At 36.9% G+C, this 22,422-nt stretch overlaps 2 protein-coding genes across 3 annotated transcripts; one reads left to right on the forward strand and one right to left on the reverse strand.

Annotated features, from left to right (window-relative positions):
• Positions 1–37: 37 nt before the first annotated feature.
• LOC113536894 (tetratricopeptide repeat protein 16) lies at positions 38–11,175 on the reverse strand. 2 transcript variants are annotated; one of them, XM_026931043.3, is made up of 13 exons: positions 10,828–11,174; positions 9,907–10,049; positions 9,727–9,817; positions 9,497–9,640; positions 9,168–9,268; positions 8,731–8,860; positions 8,399–8,613; positions 7,320–7,597; positions 6,837–6,978; positions 5,803–5,968; positions 3,039–3,175; positions 2,804–2,903; positions 38–2,583 (listed from the first exon to the last, which is right to left on the reverse strand). In XM_026931043.3, exons 1-13 carry the CDS (start codon positions 10,849–10,851, stop codon positions 2,419–2,421), a joined length of 1,836 nt encoding a protein of 611 aa, XP_026786844.2. In that variant the 5' UTR covers positions 10,852–11,174; the 3' UTR covers positions 38–2,418. The 2 variants fall into 2 exon arrangements, with proteins under 2 accessions (XP_026786844.2, XP_026786845.1); XM_026931044.3 differs by lacking the exon at positions 5,803–5,968 and having other exon boundaries at positions 3,039–3,155; positions 10,828–11,175.
• A 396-nt stretch (positions 11,176–11,571) lies between these two features.
• slc2a8 (solute carrier family 2 member 8) lies at positions 11,572–21,878 on the forward strand. The gene is made up of 10 exons (XM_026931005.3): positions 11,572–11,792; positions 12,744–12,906; positions 13,567–13,773; positions 14,648–14,747; positions 15,700–15,911; positions 17,229–17,378; positions 17,864–17,972; positions 18,085–18,261; positions 18,745–18,890; positions 21,035–21,878. The coding sequence occupies exons 1-10, from the start codon at positions 11,713–11,715 to the stop codon at positions 21,179–21,181; spliced, it is 1,491 nt and encodes a 496-aa protein (XP_026786806.1). The 5' UTR covers positions 11,572–11,712; the 3' UTR covers positions 21,182–21,878.
• Positions 21,879–22,422: the final 544 nt, after the last annotated feature.

Below are 22,422 nucleotides of genomic sequence, written 5' to 3' on the forward strand. Positions count from 1 at the left end.
CAAAGCATATTTTGACTGTGGGCCAGGCCACTGGCTCATGTGCCCAGAGAAAGGTGTTTTTGTCTGGGGAGAAAGCTGCCAGCTCCTGTCTATCCTGGCTGCAAGTCCCTATTCTGCCAAAAAGAGTAATCTGACGCTTTTATTACGCTAGTGTGAAGCACTTTTGAGCTCTTTTATGGCTACTGTCTGTTCAAAACCACTTTGTTTGTGGTTTAGGCCCTCACACACAGTACTGGGTAAAAGTCTGCAATTTATATATACGTTTTGTCTTACATTCCTATTTTATGCTTAACTGCATTAGTGTGTTTGTAGAAAAGAGTCATTATATTTTAAAAAAATCAATATTACCTACAAATGTTTGTATTTTGTTAAATAATAGAATAAAGTAACAGATCACGTTTCTGATTTTAAAAAAAAAACATCACAGCAGTCTGAGATTTTAGCTGCAGAGACAAATAACCGTAGTGAGTTCTCGAAGAAGCTTGCAATGACCTACCAGATGATTTCCTTAAAAAACACTTAACAAACGTGTATTTATACTTTTTAAATGCAAAGGCAAATTATGAATTGATTCCTTTTTTATGGTTGTTTTACTATTTGTTGTACTGTATAGTCTGAGTAAACACCAAAAAGCTCGCAAAGGTTCAATCGTCTGTCTATAAGCCCTCAATCTGCTTTTTTGTACGCTTTTAGCAGTCTTTCCTATCACAATTTCACCATACATTTGGTGGTGGCATGAGTCACACACTGGACAACTTGAATTTGATACCATCTGATGGGTGCACCTGCCTGAAGCACAAGATGGAGACCTGATCTGGCAGACAGGATGCACTGAGCTGAAACAGTTGTTAAGCTTTGCAACCCTAAAGCCAGAGCTTTCATCCATGCCTTAGCTATCATAAAAGATTATCCATGTTAGCCTTTGATGAATGCGCTTATGTACTTCTCTATCCTGGTTTGAAATATTTTGGACAGTGCAGAGGCTTCACTTAATCCTGCTACGTCTGTTTAACTGAAGCTATTTTTTTGGGATCTGGCAATAAGGATAACATGTACTACAGCTATGGTCGAAGTCTATAAGAGAATTTTAACAAGCCCCAACTCTTGACTCCACTGCACACAGCAGGCACATTAAGTCCCATGAACTTTGTGGTTTATTCTTCTGACAGCTGCATAATTGTTCAGCCCCCTTGTCAGTGACTGGACTGGACTGGATGGTCAATTACAGATTATAACTGATGTCTACATTTTCCAGAGAAGAATGCTATCATCTTGGACAAGGGCATAAAAAAAATCTGAATTACAGACACCATATGATAAGTGATGCTCTATTGTTAGTGTGCCAAAAAGTCTAGGGCTCTCCTCTAGAGACTCAAAATATGTGTTGCACCATTTGTTTGAGGTTGTATGGTAGTCTCTGACAGGGACTTGGGATCAGCTGTTGGGGTGTTTTCTAGACAGCATCACAGCCCCCTCCTCTCTCCCTCAGCTGCTCTCCCAGCCGCTGAAGAACAGCTGCTCTGAACAAAACAAGACTTCTCGCAACTGTACAGTGCTAGCCATGGACCAAGCATAATTAAGGAATGATCTTCCAAAAACCTAGGCTATTTTTCTACAAATGCCTCCCCCTGAACAAACATGTAGAAGACTCACACACTATGCGGCTTTGTTATAGCCACAGCAGCTGTCTGAGGAGCACCTCTCATTTATTTAGTGCAGTTTGCACAACAAAATGTTCAGTATATAAAATCTTTCCACTGTTCAAAGAAGCCCATGATGGAGAGTTACAGAAATAATTATATACTGCAATGAAGTGGTTTGCCTTGTGTACTCTTTTTTATACATATGTCTAAATCATGGGGCTCTATATTAAAATTGTGTGTATGTGTGTGTGTGTGTGAGATTAAATTGATTGGTGAGAAGGTGTTGATAAATTTTCTCTAACAGCAGTTCTGACAGTAGTGTCGGCTTAAAGGCACATCACAGGTTTATATTAATATGCTCATTCTAATAAGTTATTCTTTCAAGGGTATTGTATTCAAATTGTTGTATAACTTCAGGATGTATTGTAGAATAATCAACTTTGGGGTGGTAACAGCATGACACTACTCTGTTGATGGTCAATTTTTCTATTACAGCATGTCTCGTTGTTTTATTCCTTACATGTTTTACAGGATACATACTGTATATTTAAGCTTGATAATTATTTTTCAGTTAGAGTGTTATGATCCTTTTATACTCATGCTGTAGATCTGCAGTTCAAGTACAGTAAAATATAACCATCTGCACACTACAAGAATCTGACTGGATGCGTCCAGCTCCATCATAATGGTTGCTGTGTTTCAGGTTAAACTCATCCATAAGACTCATAAGACATTTCATGCAAGTCACTGTAACTTTACTTCTATTTTCATATTGTTAGCAGTTAAGGCCCATGCCTGAAAAGTTCCTCCAGAAGTATGGACGCTTAGAAGTGCAAGCAGCCGGCTCTAAGTTGTGTGTAATGCAAAGCGGGGCAATGCGAGGTCCAGTGTAACTTAGAGACAGCCTCTGATGCAGGAGCTTCTTCACCGCTTCACTCACCTAGTACAAAACATTGCAGCTGCTATTAATATACATAGACTTCTGCTTAATAAATAATTGCTGTTATTTAATACAATTATAGGACTAGTTATTAAAATACAGTTATTTTAATAACTGTAGTATTAACAATACAGCTGTGCCACTGAGTAGAGACAGGCAGTGTTTATTTAATTTCCATTTCCGACAGTTTGATGAGTGGCTGGTCATTCAGCTGGGGTACCTGTTCCTTGCTCCTAACTGGATCTTGAGTGGATTCATCTGTTTCCGACTGGCTGTCAGTGTCATGTCGGGGGACCATCCTCTCAAGCTTATTGGAGAGCCTGAAAATGCGGAGGCAGCAGTTAGCGAATACAGGTAACCACAGTGAATTATGCCACGGTGGCACAGAATACTGAAACAATTCTGTGAGTTAAGTGTGAATATGCTCATGTAAACCAAAGAAAACCGTTTCCCACCTTGACACAGGAAAGCCTGCTAGTTTCCAGGTCTGGATCCGCTCCATCAGCTGAGCTTTGACTGTTTGAGCAGTGCCACTGGATATGACATCTGACAGAGAGCAGCCTGGGAACAGTCTGAGCAGCAGAGGGACGAGCTGACCACAGACATTCAGAATAACACACACCACATAACACATTCGATACACATTTCATCTGCATAAGGCTTGCTTTCTTTTTCTCTTTTTTTCCATTATATTAACCAAGAATGCTCAATCTTGCTCTTCAGTGTTTAATAATATACTTTCACGTAACACTATATGCCATGCCAGTACTCAAAGAAGTCCTTACTCAAAGCATTATTTCATATTTACAGTTCATAAATAATTGGACAGTGACACCACTTTCTTTGGCTCTATACTTACTTTGAAATCCAGCAATGTCTTTGGGGTGAAAATACAAAATGTCAACTTAATTTAAGAACATTTCTACTGGATGAACCATACTTTCCGTATACTGTAGCTCTTTTGTACCCTCTTCTTTCAGAGGACCATGAGTAAATGAGCATTTGGCTCCTCACAGTCCTCACACAAGAGAGCTAAATGAAGGTCCAGCATTGCTCCTACATGTGAAGTTTGAATCTGGATTCTATTTATGTTGTCTTTCAACATAAGGACTAAAATAAAGCAGACCTTTTAAGGCTGGAAAATCACAATAAATCACTTATATACATAGCCAAAACATTAAGCCTTAAAGGCCACACAGCCAAAATATTAAGCCTTATGAATAAAAAGGCCAGTCTGCCATTTGAAAAAAGTACATAAAAACCTGTTGAGTGTTGGAACAAAATATTATGGATAGATGAGACAAAGATTTATCTGTACCCGAGTGATGGAATGAGGAAAGTCTGGAGGGAAAAAAAGAAAATGATCATGATCCAAAGCATACCACCTCATTTGTGAAGCATGGTGACATCGGCAGTTTGACTGCCAGTGAAACTGTATTGCTTGTCTTTATTGATGATGAGGAGGCCAACTGCAGATACAGGATGAATTCTGAAGTACACAGGAGCATCTTAGAAATATTCACATTCAGACGAATGCTTCAGTAGATGGCTTTTTACCTTTACCGGAAATGTTATTAAAAACTATGGACAAAAAATCTGAAGATGAAACTTAACACAAAAGCTAATTAAAGCAGGCCATTATGAGGGGGGATTAAAGTGAGTTTTGATCAATGCACATATTTCACATGTGGGTATCTTAGTGGTGAGTTCAAATCCCAGCACTGCCAGACAGTCTCTGTTAAGCCCCTGAGCAATGGGTCATTAATCTTATCCACAAAGAACTCGTTTAATTGATCAGTCTTTAAGACTATCTTTAAAGAACTATTAGTTGTGGCTTCCATTTGGTTGGAATGAAAACCTTTATAGATAAGACTGAAGACTGCTGCCTTAAACCTTCCACTGTTCAGCTGCTTAGATTGGATTTTGCCTCACTTTTATGTCGACTTGTATAGGTGTGTGTCAAATGCATAAATGAAAAGTATGTGAATCTATACGTACACTTACTGTCCCTTGAAATGGTAGACTGTTATATACAGTAAATACAATGGATATAAAAAGTCTACACACCCCTGTTAAAACTGCAGGTTTCTGCGATGTAAAAAATGAAACCAAGATCAATTATGTCAGATCTTTTCCCACCTTTAAAGTGACATAGCAACAAACACAATTCAAGTGAAACATAAAATTTCAGGGAAAAAAAGAGTGTAATATAACACTCAGTCTTTTTGGGTAAGAGTGTACCAACTTAGCACATCTTGATTTGGCAAGTTTATTCCAGTCTTCCTGTGTCACAGCCCTCTTCAAGTTATTTCACATGTTTTTGATAGGATGTATATCTGGGCTCTGACAGGGCCATTCCAAAATGTTAATCTTTTTCCTCTGAAGCCATTCCTTTGTTGACTTGGATTTGTGATTTGGATCATTATCATGCTAGAAGGTGAAATTCTTCTTCATCTTCAGCTATCTAACAGAGGCCTGCAGGTTTTGTGTCAAAATAGATTTGGAGCATAGAATGAAGCTGCCACCACCATGCTTCACCATAGGTATGGTGTTATTAGGGTGATAAGCTGTTTTGCGTCAAACATATATCCATCTTTGTTTGAATCTGATTGGTTAATTCTCAGAACAGTCACATGCCCCTTATAAAAGGGTGAGCACACTGGTGCAATCAGATTATTGTATGTTTTTTCCTTTATCTTTTTTCCTTTAAATTTTCTATTGGTTTTTCACTTGAATCTTGTTGGTTGCTATATCACATTAAAGGTGGAAAAAGATATAATTTATCCTGGTTTCATTTTTTACATCAAAGAAACCTGCAATTTCAACAGGGGTGTGTAGACTTTTAAATACGCAATGTATATGACCAATGCCCATATGTGCCCTCCCATGTGAATATACCCTAGTGGCAGTGGTGGCTCAGTGATTAAGGCTTTGGGTTACTCATCAGAAGGTTGTGAGTTCAAATCCCACCAGTACCAACCTGACACATTTGGGTCCTTAAGAAAAGCCCTTAACCCCCTGAACTGCTCAGCTATAAGTTGCTTTGGATAAATGTGAATGAATGAACCCTTGGAATAAAGCTGAAAGTCTGAACTTTAACAACAAAACAATTGTTTTGTTTCACATGCACTTGTGCCACTGACCAATTACAGACTGTGCTCTCTAATTTACAAGCTTACTCTTCATTCTGCATGGATGAACAGGTGCAGATGAACTTGCCTCATCATTAGCAGGATCTAAGATGAGAGCACACATAGCATCCTGCCTGGCCTCCTCCATACGCTGCATTCTGCTGAGAGCCTTAGCCCGATTCCCATAATACTGAGCTACTCCAGGGTTGTACTTAATGGCCACAGAAAACTTGTCTGCTGCCTCCTGAAAATTCCTAAGTATGTTACACACAAATAAGCAAGCAAGTGCCATAATAAGTGCCATACTGAATATACAATAGATCGTCAGTACTAACATGACCATTAAATATGGAATACAACATGACAGGGATTACTGTCAGACACAAGGTGGCGTGATGTGGTAATGTGTTACTATCATGAAGTTGATTATTTTCCAATAACCACATGTCCTGAAATGTTTTATTTCTCTTGCACCACAGCAATTTGCCAATAATAATCTTGTTTATTGATTAAACAATGACTTTGCTATTTACTATTTTTTTTAAATGAACATTGGCAAAACAAGTTAGTTGCTGTTATCACTTACATTATAGCAACTATAAAGTTGTTAACTCTTAAGTTAACAAAACAAAAAAATTAAGCTGGTCTCTTTACCAAGAAACTGTAAAGCACAAAGTCCTTCTCATGTCAGAAACCTTAAAGCAACAACTTTTCCTCTGACTGTTACAATAATGCTGACACTGGAGATTCCTTCCATAAATGTTAATTAAATGTCTCCTCACAGAAAAAAAATCATCATATTAACAATTACGCATATATTTTTAAAAATCTGTTTATATGCGGCATCCACCAAAGAAGTATATGTTGAATCAGCTGTTACTGTAGAAATGATAATGTATTAGAATGTATTAGAATGAGTGCATTAACAGAAGCTACTGTCAGAGCTGCTATTATTGGAAATTAATCTATAAGTTCTGACCGGCCAGAATTGAGAATTCAACAGTGATGGAGTATAAGGTTAATTAAAATTAAAGTGCTTTTTGGTCAATTTTAATAAGCAAAGCTAGTATCACTGTGTTTAAGATGATATGTGCAATATTTTAACAGATTAGGTAGACTTACAGGTTCTCATAACTGTGCAGCCCCAGTGTGTTGTGAATAACAGCCAGACGAAGCCAAATGGTTGTATTTTGGGGGTCCAACTCCTCAGCCTGTTGGTAGTCAGCCAGGGCAAAAAGCCACTCCTTCTGCCTAAAGAAACAGTCTGAAGTAAGAGAAATATGGTTATGGGTATACAAATTGGCCAATGGTTTTAGCAGAAAAACCTGATCTTAAACAAATAAAAGTGATTGATTTCCAAAATACATATGGGCAATCTAAATGGAAATAAATTATATTGTAATGTACTGTCAACACATTCTTGCATTTAAGTAGAATATATTGTAAAATACCTCAAATATATTTTCCTACTGAGAAATGTCCTACTGGTTTAAATCAGAAAGCACTTTTCAGTTTGAAAAGTCTATCATTTAACATTAACTTCATTTACAGCCAATATACAATGTATAAAGTCTAAAAGTGCTGAATCCACTCCTCTACTCATACCTCCTCGGTTAATAAAGAGCCCGCTCTCATCTCTCTGCTCATGGATGGCCTTGGTGAGAAGCATGATGGCCTCGCTGTAGAAGCCTTGGGTGAAGCAGTGGACTGCAAAATCATTGTAAGTGAGCACTAGTTGAATGTGAGCATCTTGTTCCAGATCCTTAGACTCCTCAGGCTTTTCTCCCTCAGGATGTTTTGCTCCATCATCACTGAACTCCACAGCAAGCATCAAATCCTCGATGGCGGCAGTGAAGTCTTTCAGTCTGCGGTACAGTATCCCTCTGTGAAGATACATATTTGATATGTGTAGGGAATAAAACATGATGGGGCATGCTGTTACTGGAAAATAATCAATGTTGGCCCAAAGTCAATTATTTTCCTACATCACCATGTCCTGATTTTAATGATACAAAAAAAAAAATGCTTATCATGTTACCAATAAAGTGCAAAGCCCTCCATACTGAAGACTTGCCTGTGGTTTAAAAGTAACAGCTTTACCTCTGACAGTTACAAAGTGCTGATAATGGAGACTCCTTCCCTAAATGTTTAATAAACATATCCTGCTGAAACCTTCACCGTATCAAACATTATACATTTTTTAATCCATTTATCCATTTATTAGTCTTATTTTATGTAGAGATTATAGCTGTAACCATGAAACAATAATATTTTAGAATGAATGCATTAATATAAACCTGTGTTTTGAATTGCAGCTGGTACTACTGTCAGATCTGCTGTTATACAAAAAAAAAAAAAACTTCCGACCAATCAGAATCAAGAATTCAACAGCGTGGTTGTATAAAATATAATAATAAATTGCATTAAGCATACTGACATGGACTTGTGAATCAATATGCACATTAAAATGTTGATGGGAAACTTTAGATAACACAATATTTCTTTTCTGTGATTCTAGACTATACAAGCCTGTGTCATCTTGTTATATGTTACCTAGGTGGTTTTACTCAGACCCCATTTGTGACGAAGGGCTTAGTTGTGTACACCATATTATCATTCTAAAATAAAATAGTAGCCAAACATTTGGCAGATCCAACTAAAACAATGTGTAAGTATCACCTCACCTTAAAAGGTAATATTGTGCATTTTCAGGGTTCAGCTCTACAGCTGTGGTAATCTTTCCCAGGGCATCAGACAGCTCTCCCTCCACCGCTTTAGTCACTGCCTGCTGGCGAGAGCACTCGGCTCCCTGCTCCATCATCTCCAGCAAGGCCCGTGCCTCCGGACAGCTCGGATTAAGCCTCAGAGCTGCCTTCAGGTCATAGTAACATAGCATGGGCTGAGGAGAAGCAGTCACCTTGAGATGAACTTCATAACACAGAAGCTTTTCCTTTCGTTCAAATGTTTGCTTAATTTTTAAACTTTACTTTTTGTTTAATGGAGTGAGAGATTTGACCTGATTGAGTTGGTGGTGTAGACGCGCTCTTAGAGTGAAGAGGTCAGCGGATGAAGTGTCACTCTCGAGCCAGTTAGTGACCAGCCGAATAGCGTCTGAGTAACGACCTAGTGCCGTCAGACATGCCAAGCTATGGAGAGGTTTATGGAGAGTTTCATTTATGATAAGAGTATACACCAAGTACAACATACACACCAAATTTCACTTTTCTCCCATTTTAGGATCAAAATAGAGGACCTAAATGGAGGCTGAGAACAACTGTAATGGAGAAGTCTTTAATAGACTTACAGCTCCCCCTGCTGGTGGGTGAGCTTTACATCACAAATAAAGTCAACTGTCTTGAGAACCTCACTCAAATTTATTTCTATTTCAAAATAAATACAAGGTTTTACAGCACTCAAAGATTTAACAACAGCTGGCCTCAGGGGTGTACAAACCTTCTCATGTGATAAGGTCTAAAGTCAGGCTTCAGTTCAATTGCTTTGGCAAAAGACTCCAAAGCCTCGAAGAACATTCCCTGGTCACAATAACACTGGCCCTGTTGGTATAAAGAACACATCCAAACTTCAATCATAACTTGTATTTTTAGGAAATGTTGGGAGCTGTAATCCTAAACTATCACAGCTAATCTTGTATCTCATTTCTCTCAAGATAAGCTTATTATGGTGATATGTCAATAAGCACAACTGATCCTAAATGTGTCTCTTACATGATTCAAGATTATATTATGTATTACTATATTAGATTGTGAATCCATCATAGTTACCTGCAAGTAATAAATGAAGGCAAGGCGATGAATATAAGCCTTTTTCTGTGGTTCCAGGAAGCAAACATGCTTATAGTCCAGGGCTGCAGACTTGAAGTCACAAAGCTGAAGATAGGCCTCTGCTCTCGCTACATAAAACTGAGTCTTCACAGGAATATATTAGAGATAATTATGTACAGTTCTCTGAATATACATAACTGTACTACCATTTATTACTGTCTTGCTTCTACCTGTTCTGGTTGTAGTGTTATGGCTTTTGTGAAGCAAGTGACAGCCCTCTCAAACTCTAGCTGATCTACAGCCTCCATGCCTGCTCGATAACTGCAAAACACACAAGCCAAGTTAATATACTTGTATTGACTCAAAAAAAAACCTTTTTTTTTGAAAAAAAAAAAAAAAAAACAGCTTACTGAGTATTCGCTTTATCCTTTATAATACGGTCTCCACGCAAATGTCTGTTCCGTTTGAAAATGATGCTGGAGCCAAAGAGTTTCTGGATGGCAAGTTCTTGAGAAGACGGGCATTTTGGCTCTGCTTCATTTGAGACGTCCATCTTAGATAAGTTAAAAATTTTACACAAAATAACAAATTTTACTCTTTATACAAATTCTTAAGTGAAAAGATCTGCATATCCTTAGGATAAAATAAAATGAAATTTGTAGTACAAATGGCACAATACCACTTTTTTGTATGTTATAATAGCATGTTATCTTGCTACAGAATTAGATTCATTTTTTTTTCTTTTTCCTCTGATATCCGATCCAGCATTTTCTGATGATATCAGGCTGATACTGATGCTGAATATCATATCGGGGCCATCTCTAATTTATAGCAACAAGACAGTTACATGTTTGCTTTCACAAATGACCTTTCATTATCACACACAACACAAGTGTCAAATAGTGCATGTTAATATTAAGAGAAATAAATATCCTGGCTACAGGATGTCATACACTGTTTTCTTTAAGTTCTTTAAGGTCTGGAGATCATGAGGATCCTGATAAAGCTTCTTTCTGATTCTATCTTTCTTGCTTAATTATTTTTATTTATTTGTCTGGGAAATCTTTTTTTAGATAAACTGTAAAATAGATATCCTCGTTTCAACCAGAACTCCTACAGGGGGGCAAAGTATGAAAAGACAGACAGACAGACAGATAGATAGATAGATAGATAGATAGATAGATAAACAATTCTCTACCATTTGCTATAACTTTTTATGAACTTAGATCTTGATTTAAAAGGAAATTCTATCCCCTAGAATCTGACCCTAAACCCATGTAGCTCTGTATAGATTAGAGTTGTAATAAATGAACAGTAGTGTTTGTACAAACCTCACACAGGTTTTTCGAGCTCATGTCTCCTGAGCATTCGTCTTACATTAACATGACATTATTATCTGCAGAAAATCTTCATAAACAGAAAAGAAAACTATTCCTGAACACTTGCCATGACTTATCTTATCTGGAACTGGAGCTATAGTTTTAAACTGATTTTTTTTTTCCACACCAAAATCAAATCCGTTAACCTTTCACTCTGTCAACACTTTCAGAAACACAGTAGCTATGGGAACTAGGAATGTGCAGTAATGAATCCTTCTGAATGAATCTTTGAAGTGTATCGGTACTGAATCATTAGCCTAAAAGATTTGTTTGGTCAACTTTCTAAACAGTTCAAATTTCTACTAACTAAAAATTTCTACTAACTAAAAAAAAACATTAATAACTAAAGAAACTCAATTTCTAAAAAAAAAATCTGTCTTTCTATAAATGATGAAAGACACCCTTTTGTTTAAAACCTTCTCTAAACGGATAATGACTCCGAATCCTAAAAAGAATCGTTTTGGAAACGCTAGCTGAAATGGAATAGGAAAGAAAAACAAAGAAACAAACAAAGAAATACACAAAAATTTCTGTCGTATTGATAGACGAAACGTAATTTAGGTTTGATAAAACATAAACAAATAAGTTTTAAAGGAGGGTTTTGAAATGTTAAGGGATATAAGTTTCGTTAATTATCATTGCTTGCTATGCTTTTATTTTGAAAGTAAAGGCGGAAGTCAATTTGAAGTCGGTATGTCCATCAGCTGACAAATATCTGAGTTCAGTTCTGTCACTCACGGGATATGTTCAGTCAGAGAGGCTCAGGACGCGGGGTCGGTGTGTATGCAGTAATGTTCAAGAGCAGTTTACAAAAGTAAAATACTTTTCAAATCTGCAATGAATCATGAAGAGGAGTCGAGGCCGCTGTTGGCAGAGGAGGATACTGAACAGAGAGCAGAGACAGATGCCTATCTGGAGTAAGGCTTTCAGTCTGAGCTTTGAAACACTCTTTGTATTTTTGGAAATAACATCAACTTTCAACTGATTTGGTTTGTTTTTTGATGAGCAACATATCATGAACTTCGATATGTTCGCTTAATTCACGTTTTGTTTATGTACCAACAATCCAAAACTCTCCCCTGCTGAAACAACAACAACAACAACAACAACAACAGAACCCCTCATAGAATTTGTAATGGTTTTAATGGTTATAATGGGAATTGTATTGGTTTTAATGGAAATTCTGATGGTCCCTGTGGGTCTCTACTGGTAATTTGTTGCCTTTTATTGGTGGCATGTTATATGATTTGGATACCATTAAGGACCAGTAATGATAATGGTTTTAATAGTTAGCTGATGGTTTGTAATGGTATTTGTAGTGGAAACCATTAGAATTTCTGTAATGGATTCAATAAAATGTTACTGCCCAAAGATATGTGTCACATTTTTCATTAACGTAATTTCCATTGTTAATCAATTGGGATTTGAGATCACTGAGAATTTTTTTTTTTTTTCACCCCAACCACTATTCTGTTATTCAGTTATCTGTTGTTGTTGTTTACGTTCAGTTCATCTAGAAGTTCATTATTGCTTCACTTTTTTTTATCACTTACACTTCCCAAAGAAATGTAATCCTGTTAAAATACAGGTATGATATAGGTTATGAAGGACAGGTTTACATTAACGTCTAATGTCACATTTTTAAACTGCAACACAAGGTGTTTGTGGAAGACACTGGTAGCTGGGCGGACATGTTTGAATTGTACACAGAATCATGCTTCATGTGATACTGTGTATCCTCCTTATTTTTGCAACCTATTACTGCTCATCTCACAGTCTGGATATAGTCAGTCAGTGATACAAGTTCTATCAAGCAGCATGACCTTTGGTAATGTTTTCATCCTCTGAAACAATTTTTTTTTTTTCAGCAAAGTTAAAAATGGGAAGTTGTACATGGCCACATTTGCAGCTGTTCTTGGCCCTCTCAGCTTTGGCTTCGTGCTTGGCTACAGCTCTCCTGCCATACCAGATCTGCGACAAATCCCTGACCCAAGACTAAGACTCACTGTTGAAGAAGCCTCCTGGTTTGGGGTAAAAACCAAATGCCAAAATTATGAGGCTAAGGCTCAGTGTGAAAGTTTAATAATCTATTTTCAAGCGTTAACAATACGTGTTTTCATTTCCTGCTTCATATCCTGTACACTAATGTACAATAATTTATATATAGCCTGTTGACCAAGAAGAGCTAGCCTGCATTTTAATTTCTAATTCTCTGTAACAATTTAACATTAGCTAATTATTCAGCTTTTCATCCCTAGGCACATTATTAAGAAACTACTATGGATTAGTCAGTAACTACAGTAAAACTAATAGGAAAGTGTGTGTAGTTACAAAAGTGGGCCATTTAAGTGTAGAACCTGGAAAAGAATGATTTTTTTATTTATATGAGTACTGAAATGTCTATATATACATATATGTATATATACAAATAAGGGACACACTTCTAGGGCAAAGATCTAGGATCTGGAAAGACCATTAAAATCTAGGCAGTAGATTATGTCCTGCTGCGGTAGAAGTTTCAACTCCTCTTCTAAGTTGTATAGGTATCTGTCACACGTAGTACGAAGAAAAGCATACTAAGAAATTTTTACTATGTGTGCAAGAATTGTGTATAACATTTGGTGTTGTGTCTCAAAACAAAGCATTTCTACATCAGATAGCAGCTTTAATGTTGAATTTTATCTTTTGCAGTCTGTGGTGACGATTGGAGCCGGGCTGGGAGGCCTGCTGGGAGGCTGGGTGGTGGAGAAGATTGGGCGGAAGCTGAGTCTCATGTTCTGTGCTTTGCCGTTCATTTTCGGTTTCACCATCATCATTGCTGCTCAGAACCACTGGATGCTGTATGTGGGACGGGTGCTTACTGGTATAGCCAGTGGAGTTACATCTCTTGTTGTGCCTGTAAGTCAGAATATGTTGTAGATATATAACACGTAACCTCATTAACACTCATAACACTAACCTCACACACACACACACCTTAGAGGATATGACATATCAATTGAGTGGGAATATCAATTGGTTTCACCTGCTACAGCCTCAGAAGCACTTTGCTTGCACAGCTGATGAAGGGGGGGTGGGGGGGGGGGGGGGGGGGGTAGATATACTGTCACACAGCCTCTCAGTATTGCTCAGCATTCTCCATAGCAGGTCACATGACCATGTACATTGTCACTCTGACACTAGGCTTCTGCAGGCAATAACACACTTTGCAAGTTACTATAAAATTAAATGCCACACATACTGGAATTAGTCTAAAACAATCAAATTCAGTACTGAGTAAAAAGCATAGCACAGTAAACTGTCATGACTTTTTGTCAGGGCTTGAAGTTTATTCAGGTAAAACGCCAGGGTCTGTGATGACTCGTAGAGTATTTCCAGCAGTCTGTTTACACACCAGAAGGACCTTTAAACCAGCTTCACTGACTGCACATAACTGAAGAGAACTGAGTACACTTTTTGACACCAGTGCTCTCTAACTGAATGACTGAAATAAAGAATTTAGATTATTTTATATCTGCATGTAATTTCTCTTGTTTTCAAAGTTAAGATTGGTGTTCTGATTTTGAAAGAATGTCTGTAATGAATCTAAGCCAAAGGCCTTCGAGTTAGTGGAGCTGTTCCTGGAGTATTGCTACATTATGGACTGTTGCTTTATATGTGTTATACTATCTTTGTAAATCATAACTCTGGTCTTGTGACATTTCAGGCGTGATGCTAAATCAAAGTTAGTAGTAGTGAATTTCACCATTTTGTGTATGTTTTTCTCCTCTAGCTCTATATCTCAGAAACATCTCATGAGCGTGTAAGAGGAACAATGGGCTCCTGTGTGCAGCTCATGGTAGTGATTGGAATCATGGGAGCCTATGTTACTGGTATCAGTATTTTATTTTATTTTTTTTTACACTTGAAAATGTTCACAAAAGGGAAATCAATCATAGAGGAATCTAGCATGACAATGTCACCCAATTTTGATTATTCAATAGATATTAAAAGAAAAAACTTTAATTTAGTATTGGTATCAAGAAATATAACCTGCCCTCAATAGGATTATTCATAAACAAAACCTTACAGTTTACTCTGGTGATTTCTACTAGAACTGAAAATGCGTCACACAGACACTAAAATTCTTGCCTTTCAATTCTTTGTCATTTAGCTATTCCAACTTCTGCTCAAGTGTTCTGCTTGTTTTTTTTTTATAATAGAGTTAGAGTCTGCCAGGTTGTGCTGCATCTTTCACCATCCGTATGTCATTAACAAAATAGACTGAGCAAGCTCTGTTAGGAACATTTTCTTATCAGTGTGCTTAAAAAAATGACATTTCACACTAAAATCCATCAGATTCAGTAACTATAGCTACGAACAAATATATCGATAACAGGGATTTCTTTGGTTAGATTTAGTCTGTTTTAATAAAATCATTGTCACTGTGTCTGCTCTTCTAGGATCCTGACAAAAAAAAACTGGCACAAAGGTTTTGAAACTAAGAATTCAAGTGAAGACACAGCAACAGTGAAATTATTAAAACAGGGCAAGTCTGGAGCTCTAATTATTGAATCTGACAGTGTTTTTACTATACTACACATTTACAGTGTTTATACTAGTGATATACTATAATGTACCAGCAGCAGTGCTCATAACAATCCACAGAACTTCACAAACTCATTTCATATCAAAAGTAACAAATTTTAAGGGGTGACTGTGAAGTCCAACATTTATTTCTATTGACTTTCGATATAATGTAATTTGAATGCAATAAATATTGCAATAAATATTGGAGAAGTGTGTCTCTAAACTGCACTAAACATTTGATCATGTTGGTTTCAGGTCTGTTCCTGGACTGGGGATGGCTGGCCATCACCTCCTCCATTCCCCCTACACTGATGCTGGTGTGTATGTGCTTCATGCCAGAGACGCCGCGCTACCTGCTATCTCAGGGAAAGAGGCGTGAAGCAGAAGAGGCACTGCGCTTCCTTAGAGGACGCGACACACCAGTTGAGTGGGAATGTGCCAGGATAGAAGCAGCCACTCGATATGAGGTGAGGCTTTATAGACTGGATAATGTTTATAGCCACGGGGTCTCATTTATAAAGCAATTATATGATCAGATTTGTTCTTACTCATACAAACCAGAAGTTAAAAACCTGAAACGTATGTGATATTGTGTGCAAACATTTCTTAGTGCTCATGCATCGGTACACTAGTGAACACTTACATAAATCTTACATTGATTGTTAAAAATGGCATGGAAAACGTAACTAAAAAGAAGTACATTCCTATATTCCAATTCTGTATATACCAGAAGGCAGTGTGAAAACGCAGTTAAGAGTAAGGAACAGAAGGTTTGTGATGAATATTAAATTCTTAATAATTAAAAGGGTAAATAAATAATATAATGAGGAATGAGTCATTACTTGCTCTCTTAGACACCTGACCAATACAACGCAGAGTGGGTGTTTCTCCATCTATTATGATGTAGGCTTGGTAGTCACTATCTATTATCCATCTACATTTAGTATTATTCTAGTGACATCCTTATAGATAAATCTTGGTGAAAGATTGTAAATAGATGTAAATAGCATGTTTTATTTATGTTGAATTATTAAACTAATTTTCTTCATTAATATTACAGTTATTTAGGTTAACATTAAACTGAAATGAATGGAACTGAATATAAAATTCCATTCATTTCATTTTAATGCACGCAGTCCTGAGAAATAAATAAATTAAAATATCAATCAATGTATATATAATATATAATATTATAATGATAACATAATTGTGTTGATAATCTTCATAATAAATAAATTAAATGTAACTAATATTAGAAATGCAGTTTTCTGCACTTGTGATATGTGTAGTGAGCAAATGCAGAAGAGCTACACTATATGGCCAAAGGTGTGTGGACACCTGACCATCACACTCATATACACACAATTCAGTAAGATTTCCCTTTACTGGAACTAAGGGGCCCAAACCTGTCATGCTGAAACAATTCACTTGTGGACAAAGCGAGCTCCATGAAGACTTGGTTTGCCAAAGAACTCAAGTGTCCTGCACAGACCCTTGACCCTAACCCCACTGAACACCTTTGGGATGAAATGATATGCCAGTTGAGCCTCATCAGTACCCGACCTCACTAATGCTCTTGTGGCTGAATCAACACAAATCCCCATAGCCACACTTCAAAATCTAGCCTTTCTAGAAGAGTGGAGGTTATTATAACAGCAAAGGGGGACTAAATCTAGAACGGGACGTTCAACAAGCACATGGGTGAGATGGTCAGGTGTCCACATACTTTTGGCCATATAGTGTATATCTGCACATAGTACGAACAGATTTCTTTTGAATTACAGGAAGGAAGTCTCAGTCGGGCTGATCTGAAAGACCCTGGTGTGTATAAACCCTTAGGAGTGGGCATCATCATGATGCTCTTACAGCAGTTCACTGGCATCAACGCCATCATGTTCTACGCAGAAACTATATTTGAACAAGCGCACTTCCAGGTAGGAATTTTGAATCAAGTTCTGAATAATCTGTATCTGCTATTCATGTAAGTCGTTACTCTAATAGAACTAAACCAATTTACATCTCTCAGTTAAATACCACAGTTGGGGTGGTGTGAATGATGATAACATAGTATTATATAACTAGAGCAGAGTAGGTCTTAAATTATTGTAAATGTTCAACATGGCAAATGGCTTGTATTGGGAATTTTATATTGAATGAGATCAAGGTCTGTTGCAGCTTTTCATTAATGACCCAATGCCCGCAATACATGGCACCTATGCCACCACATTTCTTAGATGTGATTTTCAGCCTAGGATTTTTAGTTTAGGACATAGATTTAAAATATTAAAACGTAATATAAAAATACTGTATTAAAAAAAACACAAAAAATACTATATTAAAAAAACACACCATCAGTAATGCTCTAAACTGCATTGTAATTAAAACTAATGCTACTATTGCTAATGTTTTCATGTCTCAGAATGGAAGTGTTGCGTCGGTTATTGTAGGAGCCACTCAGGTAATCTTCACAGCAGCCGCGGCTCTTGTCATGGATCGAGCTGGAAGGAAAATTCTCCTCATCCTGTCAGGTCAGCATCTGCTATTTATAGTTCCCCTTTTCTATACACTGATACCTTTACACTTTCATATATCTGATCCACAAACCTTTACTCATTTCCTCATCTCCACTTTGCTGTTCAGGTGTTGCCATGTGTGTCAGTGAAGCAGCTTTTGGTGTTTATTTCAAGTTGTCTGCAACAAAGCATGGTAACTCTACATTGTTCAGCACAGTTATGGAAGCCCAGGATGCAGTCAGTGAAGCCACACACACTGATCTCTCCTGGCTCGCGCTTACTAGCATGGGCATTTTTATAGCAGGTAATTAGATTTTTCCTGGGTAACACAAATTTACAAAAATCTTAATACTTAGGCTCACAGAATCTAAGAATAAAGATGCCATTAAGGAAAGAAGGTGGCAGCACACTATTCTAAATGCTCCTGAAAGTATTTATTTAAAATTAACTATTACTTAAGAATATCCAATTTATCTGGATCTTTAGTATGTAAACTGTTTTGTATAAATGTCTCCTAAACTGTGATATGACTTTTAATCATACTCAATGTATTACTGTTATGACTATTACTGCTAGATAAAATTATAGGAATCATCAGTGTTCACACTTTACACATCAGTGTTCTTAAAAGGTATCCTAGTTGGTGCTTTTATTTCTGTGTATATTTGAAATTGTGAGAGCAGTCTGAAAGCTCTATCCATATAATAGTACTGACCTAAATTGGGTTTCAGTAAATGCTAGGCACTAGAAGACATCTCTGTTAGCTTATAATGTATGTGTTTATCAGGTTTTGCACTGGGTTGGGGGCCTATACCATGGCTCGTGATGTCTGAGATTTTTCCCACCAAAGCTCGAGGGCTCGGAAGTGCTGTGTGTGTACTCACTAACTGGAGTTGTGCCTTCATCGTCACCAAGACCTTCCAGAATCTCACGGTACGAGTGTCTTCATATGTTAAAACAAAAATTAAAGCTGTTAACTGGCTATTAATAGAGTAGTGGACAATGAACAGTGGTTGACAGTGTTATCATAGGGTAATAAGTAAGGAATATTAAATATTAAGTAAATATGATGAGGCATGCTTTCACAGGAAAATAATCAGTGACCAGTGGTGTGTTGTTAGCATCCCAAAGTTTTTTCGTATAGCAGCAAATCCCAAAGTGTAATATTCTTCTGCTGGCACTCGGGTCCCCTTCCATAAATGTTAAAAAAAAATCTCCTTATAGAAAGCTTCACCTAACTCTAACCCATATCAATGACTATATCAGTGACATTTTTCTTGTTAAATAATAACACGTTTAATCCGTTTATTATTAGTCTTAGATTATGTATATTGTCTACCATACAACATCCTGTGAATGAGCTGTTACTATAGAAATGATAATGTACTGTGGCTCGCAAAAGTATTCAGCCCCCCTGGAGTTTTTCAGATTTGTTTGAATACCAAATGATAAATGCAGATATTCTTCCTATCAGTATTTTTTATTGTATGTTTATTATATGTTCTCTTTTCAAACTCAAAATTAATTATTGGTTAGCAAGTATTTCAAAGAAAATAAAAAACTGAAAAATACTGCTTGCATAAGTATTCAACCTCCCAGTTCACCTCTGAAATATTAAAACTGCTCCCATTTTCTGGACAAAAACCAGTAGAACTGCCATTGAAGGGACTGTCAGTCTAAAGAAAAGGAGTAAAAATGAAGGCTAAGGAGCATTCTAAGGAAATTAAAGATAAGGTAATAGAAGTTTATAACTTGGGAATAGGATGTAAAATGATATCTAAGAGGTTGGACATTCCAGTAAGCACTTTTGGATCAATAGTGAGGAAGTGGAAGCCGTATCACATCACCCAAGCACTACGTAAACAAGGCCCTCTTTCAAAACTCAGTGCAAAAACAAGACAGAGACTAGTGAGAGGAAGCCACAGTGAGGCCAAAAGTCACTCTGAAGGAGTTACATAGTACAGAAGAAAGCATTACTCAAGAAGAGCCATATGAAAGCACAAGATTGGTTGGTTCAGATACTGTATTTGGGCTGGTTTCAAAGCACTATGTGTGGTGCAAACCTAATGCAGGCTATACCTCAATTAACACCATCCCTGCAGTGAAATATGTGGTGGAGGTGGCTTCATGCTGTGGGGACACTTTTCAGCTTCAGAAACTGAGCTTCTTGTCAAAATTGGTGGGAGAATAGACGGAGCAAAATACGGAGGATACTGCAAGAGGACCTGCTTCAGTCTGCTAAGCAAAATAAAGCTTGGGAAAAACTTCACTTTTCAGTAGGACAAGGGTCCCACAACAACGCCAAAGCAGCATAGGAGTGCGTAGAAACAAAAAGGTGAATGTTCTGCAGTGGCCAAGTCAAAGTCCAGATCTGAATCCCACTGAGAATCTGTGGCACTGTTTCAAAATTGCCAAAAAAAAAAAAAAAAACATGGAGAACCTGGAGCAAATCTGCCAGGAAGAATGGGCAAAAATCATTGCCAAACAGTGCGCAGAACACCCCAACAGGCTTAAAGCTGTTATTGCAGCAAAATAACAGCTTTTACCAAGTTGTTACCATGGTTCATCCAAGTACTAGTCTGAAGGGGTTGAATAGTTGTTTAAGCAGCATTTTTTCAGTTTTTAATTTTTTTAAAGATCTAATAACAAAAAAACTTTGACTTTATTTTAAGAGCATCTTGGTTTGCAATATTAATACTAGCTGGAACAATTGGTATGTGTCATTTGTAATCCAGTCGAATCTGATGACTTTTAAGTGGGTGCAAGGTACTGTATTTGAATGAGTGAATAAATATAAACCTGTGAATTGAATTATAGCCAGCTCTACTGTCAGAGCTGCTTTTTTAGAATTAATCAACACTTTCTGATCACTCAGATTCCAGAGATCCACAGTGCTTTGATATAGTGAGCAGTCATTACTGTTACTGTAGGTAATAATGTCTAAGTTAAAGGCAAGGCTTAATCTGTGTCCTGATTGTTCTTCATCTGGGAAACACCCCTACAAGAAATGTGGCTGTTGAAATGAAGGATTTTGGAGATACTATTTAACTTACAATAGTTATGTTGTAATCCCACAGGATGTCATAACCAGTGCAGGAACGTTCTGGATGTTCTCGTGTCTCTGTGCCCTCAATGTCATCTTCACTGTCTTCTTTGTCCCGGAGACTAAAGGCAAAACACTGGAAGAGATTCAGGCACATTTTAAAGGAACTCATTCTCACTAACCTCAAGTTAAGCCTCTGTTCTCACCGCTAGCACCAAAGTAAAAAATTTGAACATCTTCACTGGATTTCTTGATATAATAGTAGTTACTGAACAACATGCCTAACAACAGCAACAGGTCACTTGTCTCCAAAGATTACTAATGGGAACTATTTACGAAATTGTCTTTCAAGGGAATATTGAAAAGCCCTTTAGTACAGGTGTACCGGGACTTACATTTGTATTTTATTTGTTTTGATAATAAAGGCACTTGCTCTATCAAAGTGTAAAATCAGATTCATATCTTCTGAAGTTTACCTTCTTAAGGGATCTTTAACAAATGGCACTTGCTTACAATGTTACGCTACACTGCGAGTAATTGAAACTTTTTATAAGAGTTCAGTGTCATAAAACATTAGATGAAGGTACTTGATTAGATCACTTTAGTTCAGATGAATCTTCACAGTAAATAACACAGCAAAATTGCTGGTTTAATAAGCTAATAAGCTAATGTTCTTGAAGACACCTCCAACTACCAATGAACTAACACCATACTTTGATACATGTGTAAATAATATCTCATGGTTATAATCTTTCTCGGTTTTTGTTGATTGATTGTTTTTGAGAAAACCAACCTAAACACTATGTGTCTGTGTGCTGTTTTAAATGTATTTTTGTTAAAGTTTAAATTAATAAATTGTAACTGTATTGACAAACTGACAGTAATTGTTTTCCTATGTGTAACTTAGAATGTTCAACCACATACTTTGATCACTGCACTTTTTAAAAAAAAAAAAAACACACTTTTTGGAGGAGAAAAAGATATTCTTCTATTTATCTAAGTAAGAAAATTATCAACCATTTTGTTACAACAGCATATAAAACCCTTTCAAACTGTAATTATTACAATTAGTTTCTAAAGAAATAGATTCAACTTCCTTTTTTTCCATGAGATTTCACAGAATTTGTGCCCCACTGTTTTGCACATGTTTTGTAGTCATGTGACATATGGTTTATTTGTAGATTCCCCCCCCAAATGTTGTTTTAGCCTGGTTTCACACATCATAAATATGATCAAGACACCTTTGTGCCTAGTATTTGCTTGTTTTTTATTTATATGTTGCTGCTTCAATCTTGTTCGGTGAATAATTCCTAAAAGCAATTTAGAAGAACTGATAGTAAACTTGTGTATCTGTAGCACATTTTTGCTTCAGCAGATTTCAGGGAATGTGCTGTTACTTGATTTCCCTTTTTTTTTTTTTTT

This window comes from Pangasianodon hypophthalmus, chromosome 24, assembly GCF_027358585.1.
Source record: "Pangasianodon hypophthalmus isolate fPanHyp1 chromosome 24, fPanHyp1.pri, whole genome shotgun sequence".
NCBI lineage: Eukaryota > Metazoa > Chordata > Actinopteri > Siluriformes > Pangasiidae > Pangasianodon > Pangasianodon hypophthalmus.

Excerpts from the sequence above, each read along its gene's own strand:
- LOC113536894 (XM_026931043.3), bottom strand. The coding sequence starts at position 10,851 with ATGAGCTCGAAAAACCTGTGTGAG. Across the intron at positions 9,641-9,726 it reads TAACACTACAACCAGAACAG|ACTCAGTTTTATGTAGCGAG; the intron begins GTAGAAGCAAGA and ends ATTCCTGTGAAG. Across the intron at positions 7,598-8,398 it reads GCACAATATTACCTTTTAAG|AGGGATACTGTACCGCAGAC; the intron begins GTGAGGTGATAC and ends GTATCTTCACAG.
- slc2a8 (XM_026931005.3), top strand. The coding sequence starts at position 11,713 with ATGAATCATGAAGAGGAGTCGAGGCCGCTGTTGGCAGAGGAGGATACT. Across the intron at positions 12,907-13,566 it reads AAGAAGCCTCCTGGTTTGGG|TCTGTGGTGACGATTGGAGC; the intron begins GTAAAAACCAAA and ends TATCTTTTGCAG. Across the intron at positions 18,891-21,034 it reads AGACCTTCCAGAATCTCACG|GATGTCATAACCAGTGCAGG; the intron begins GTACGAGTGTCT and ends GTAATCCCACAG.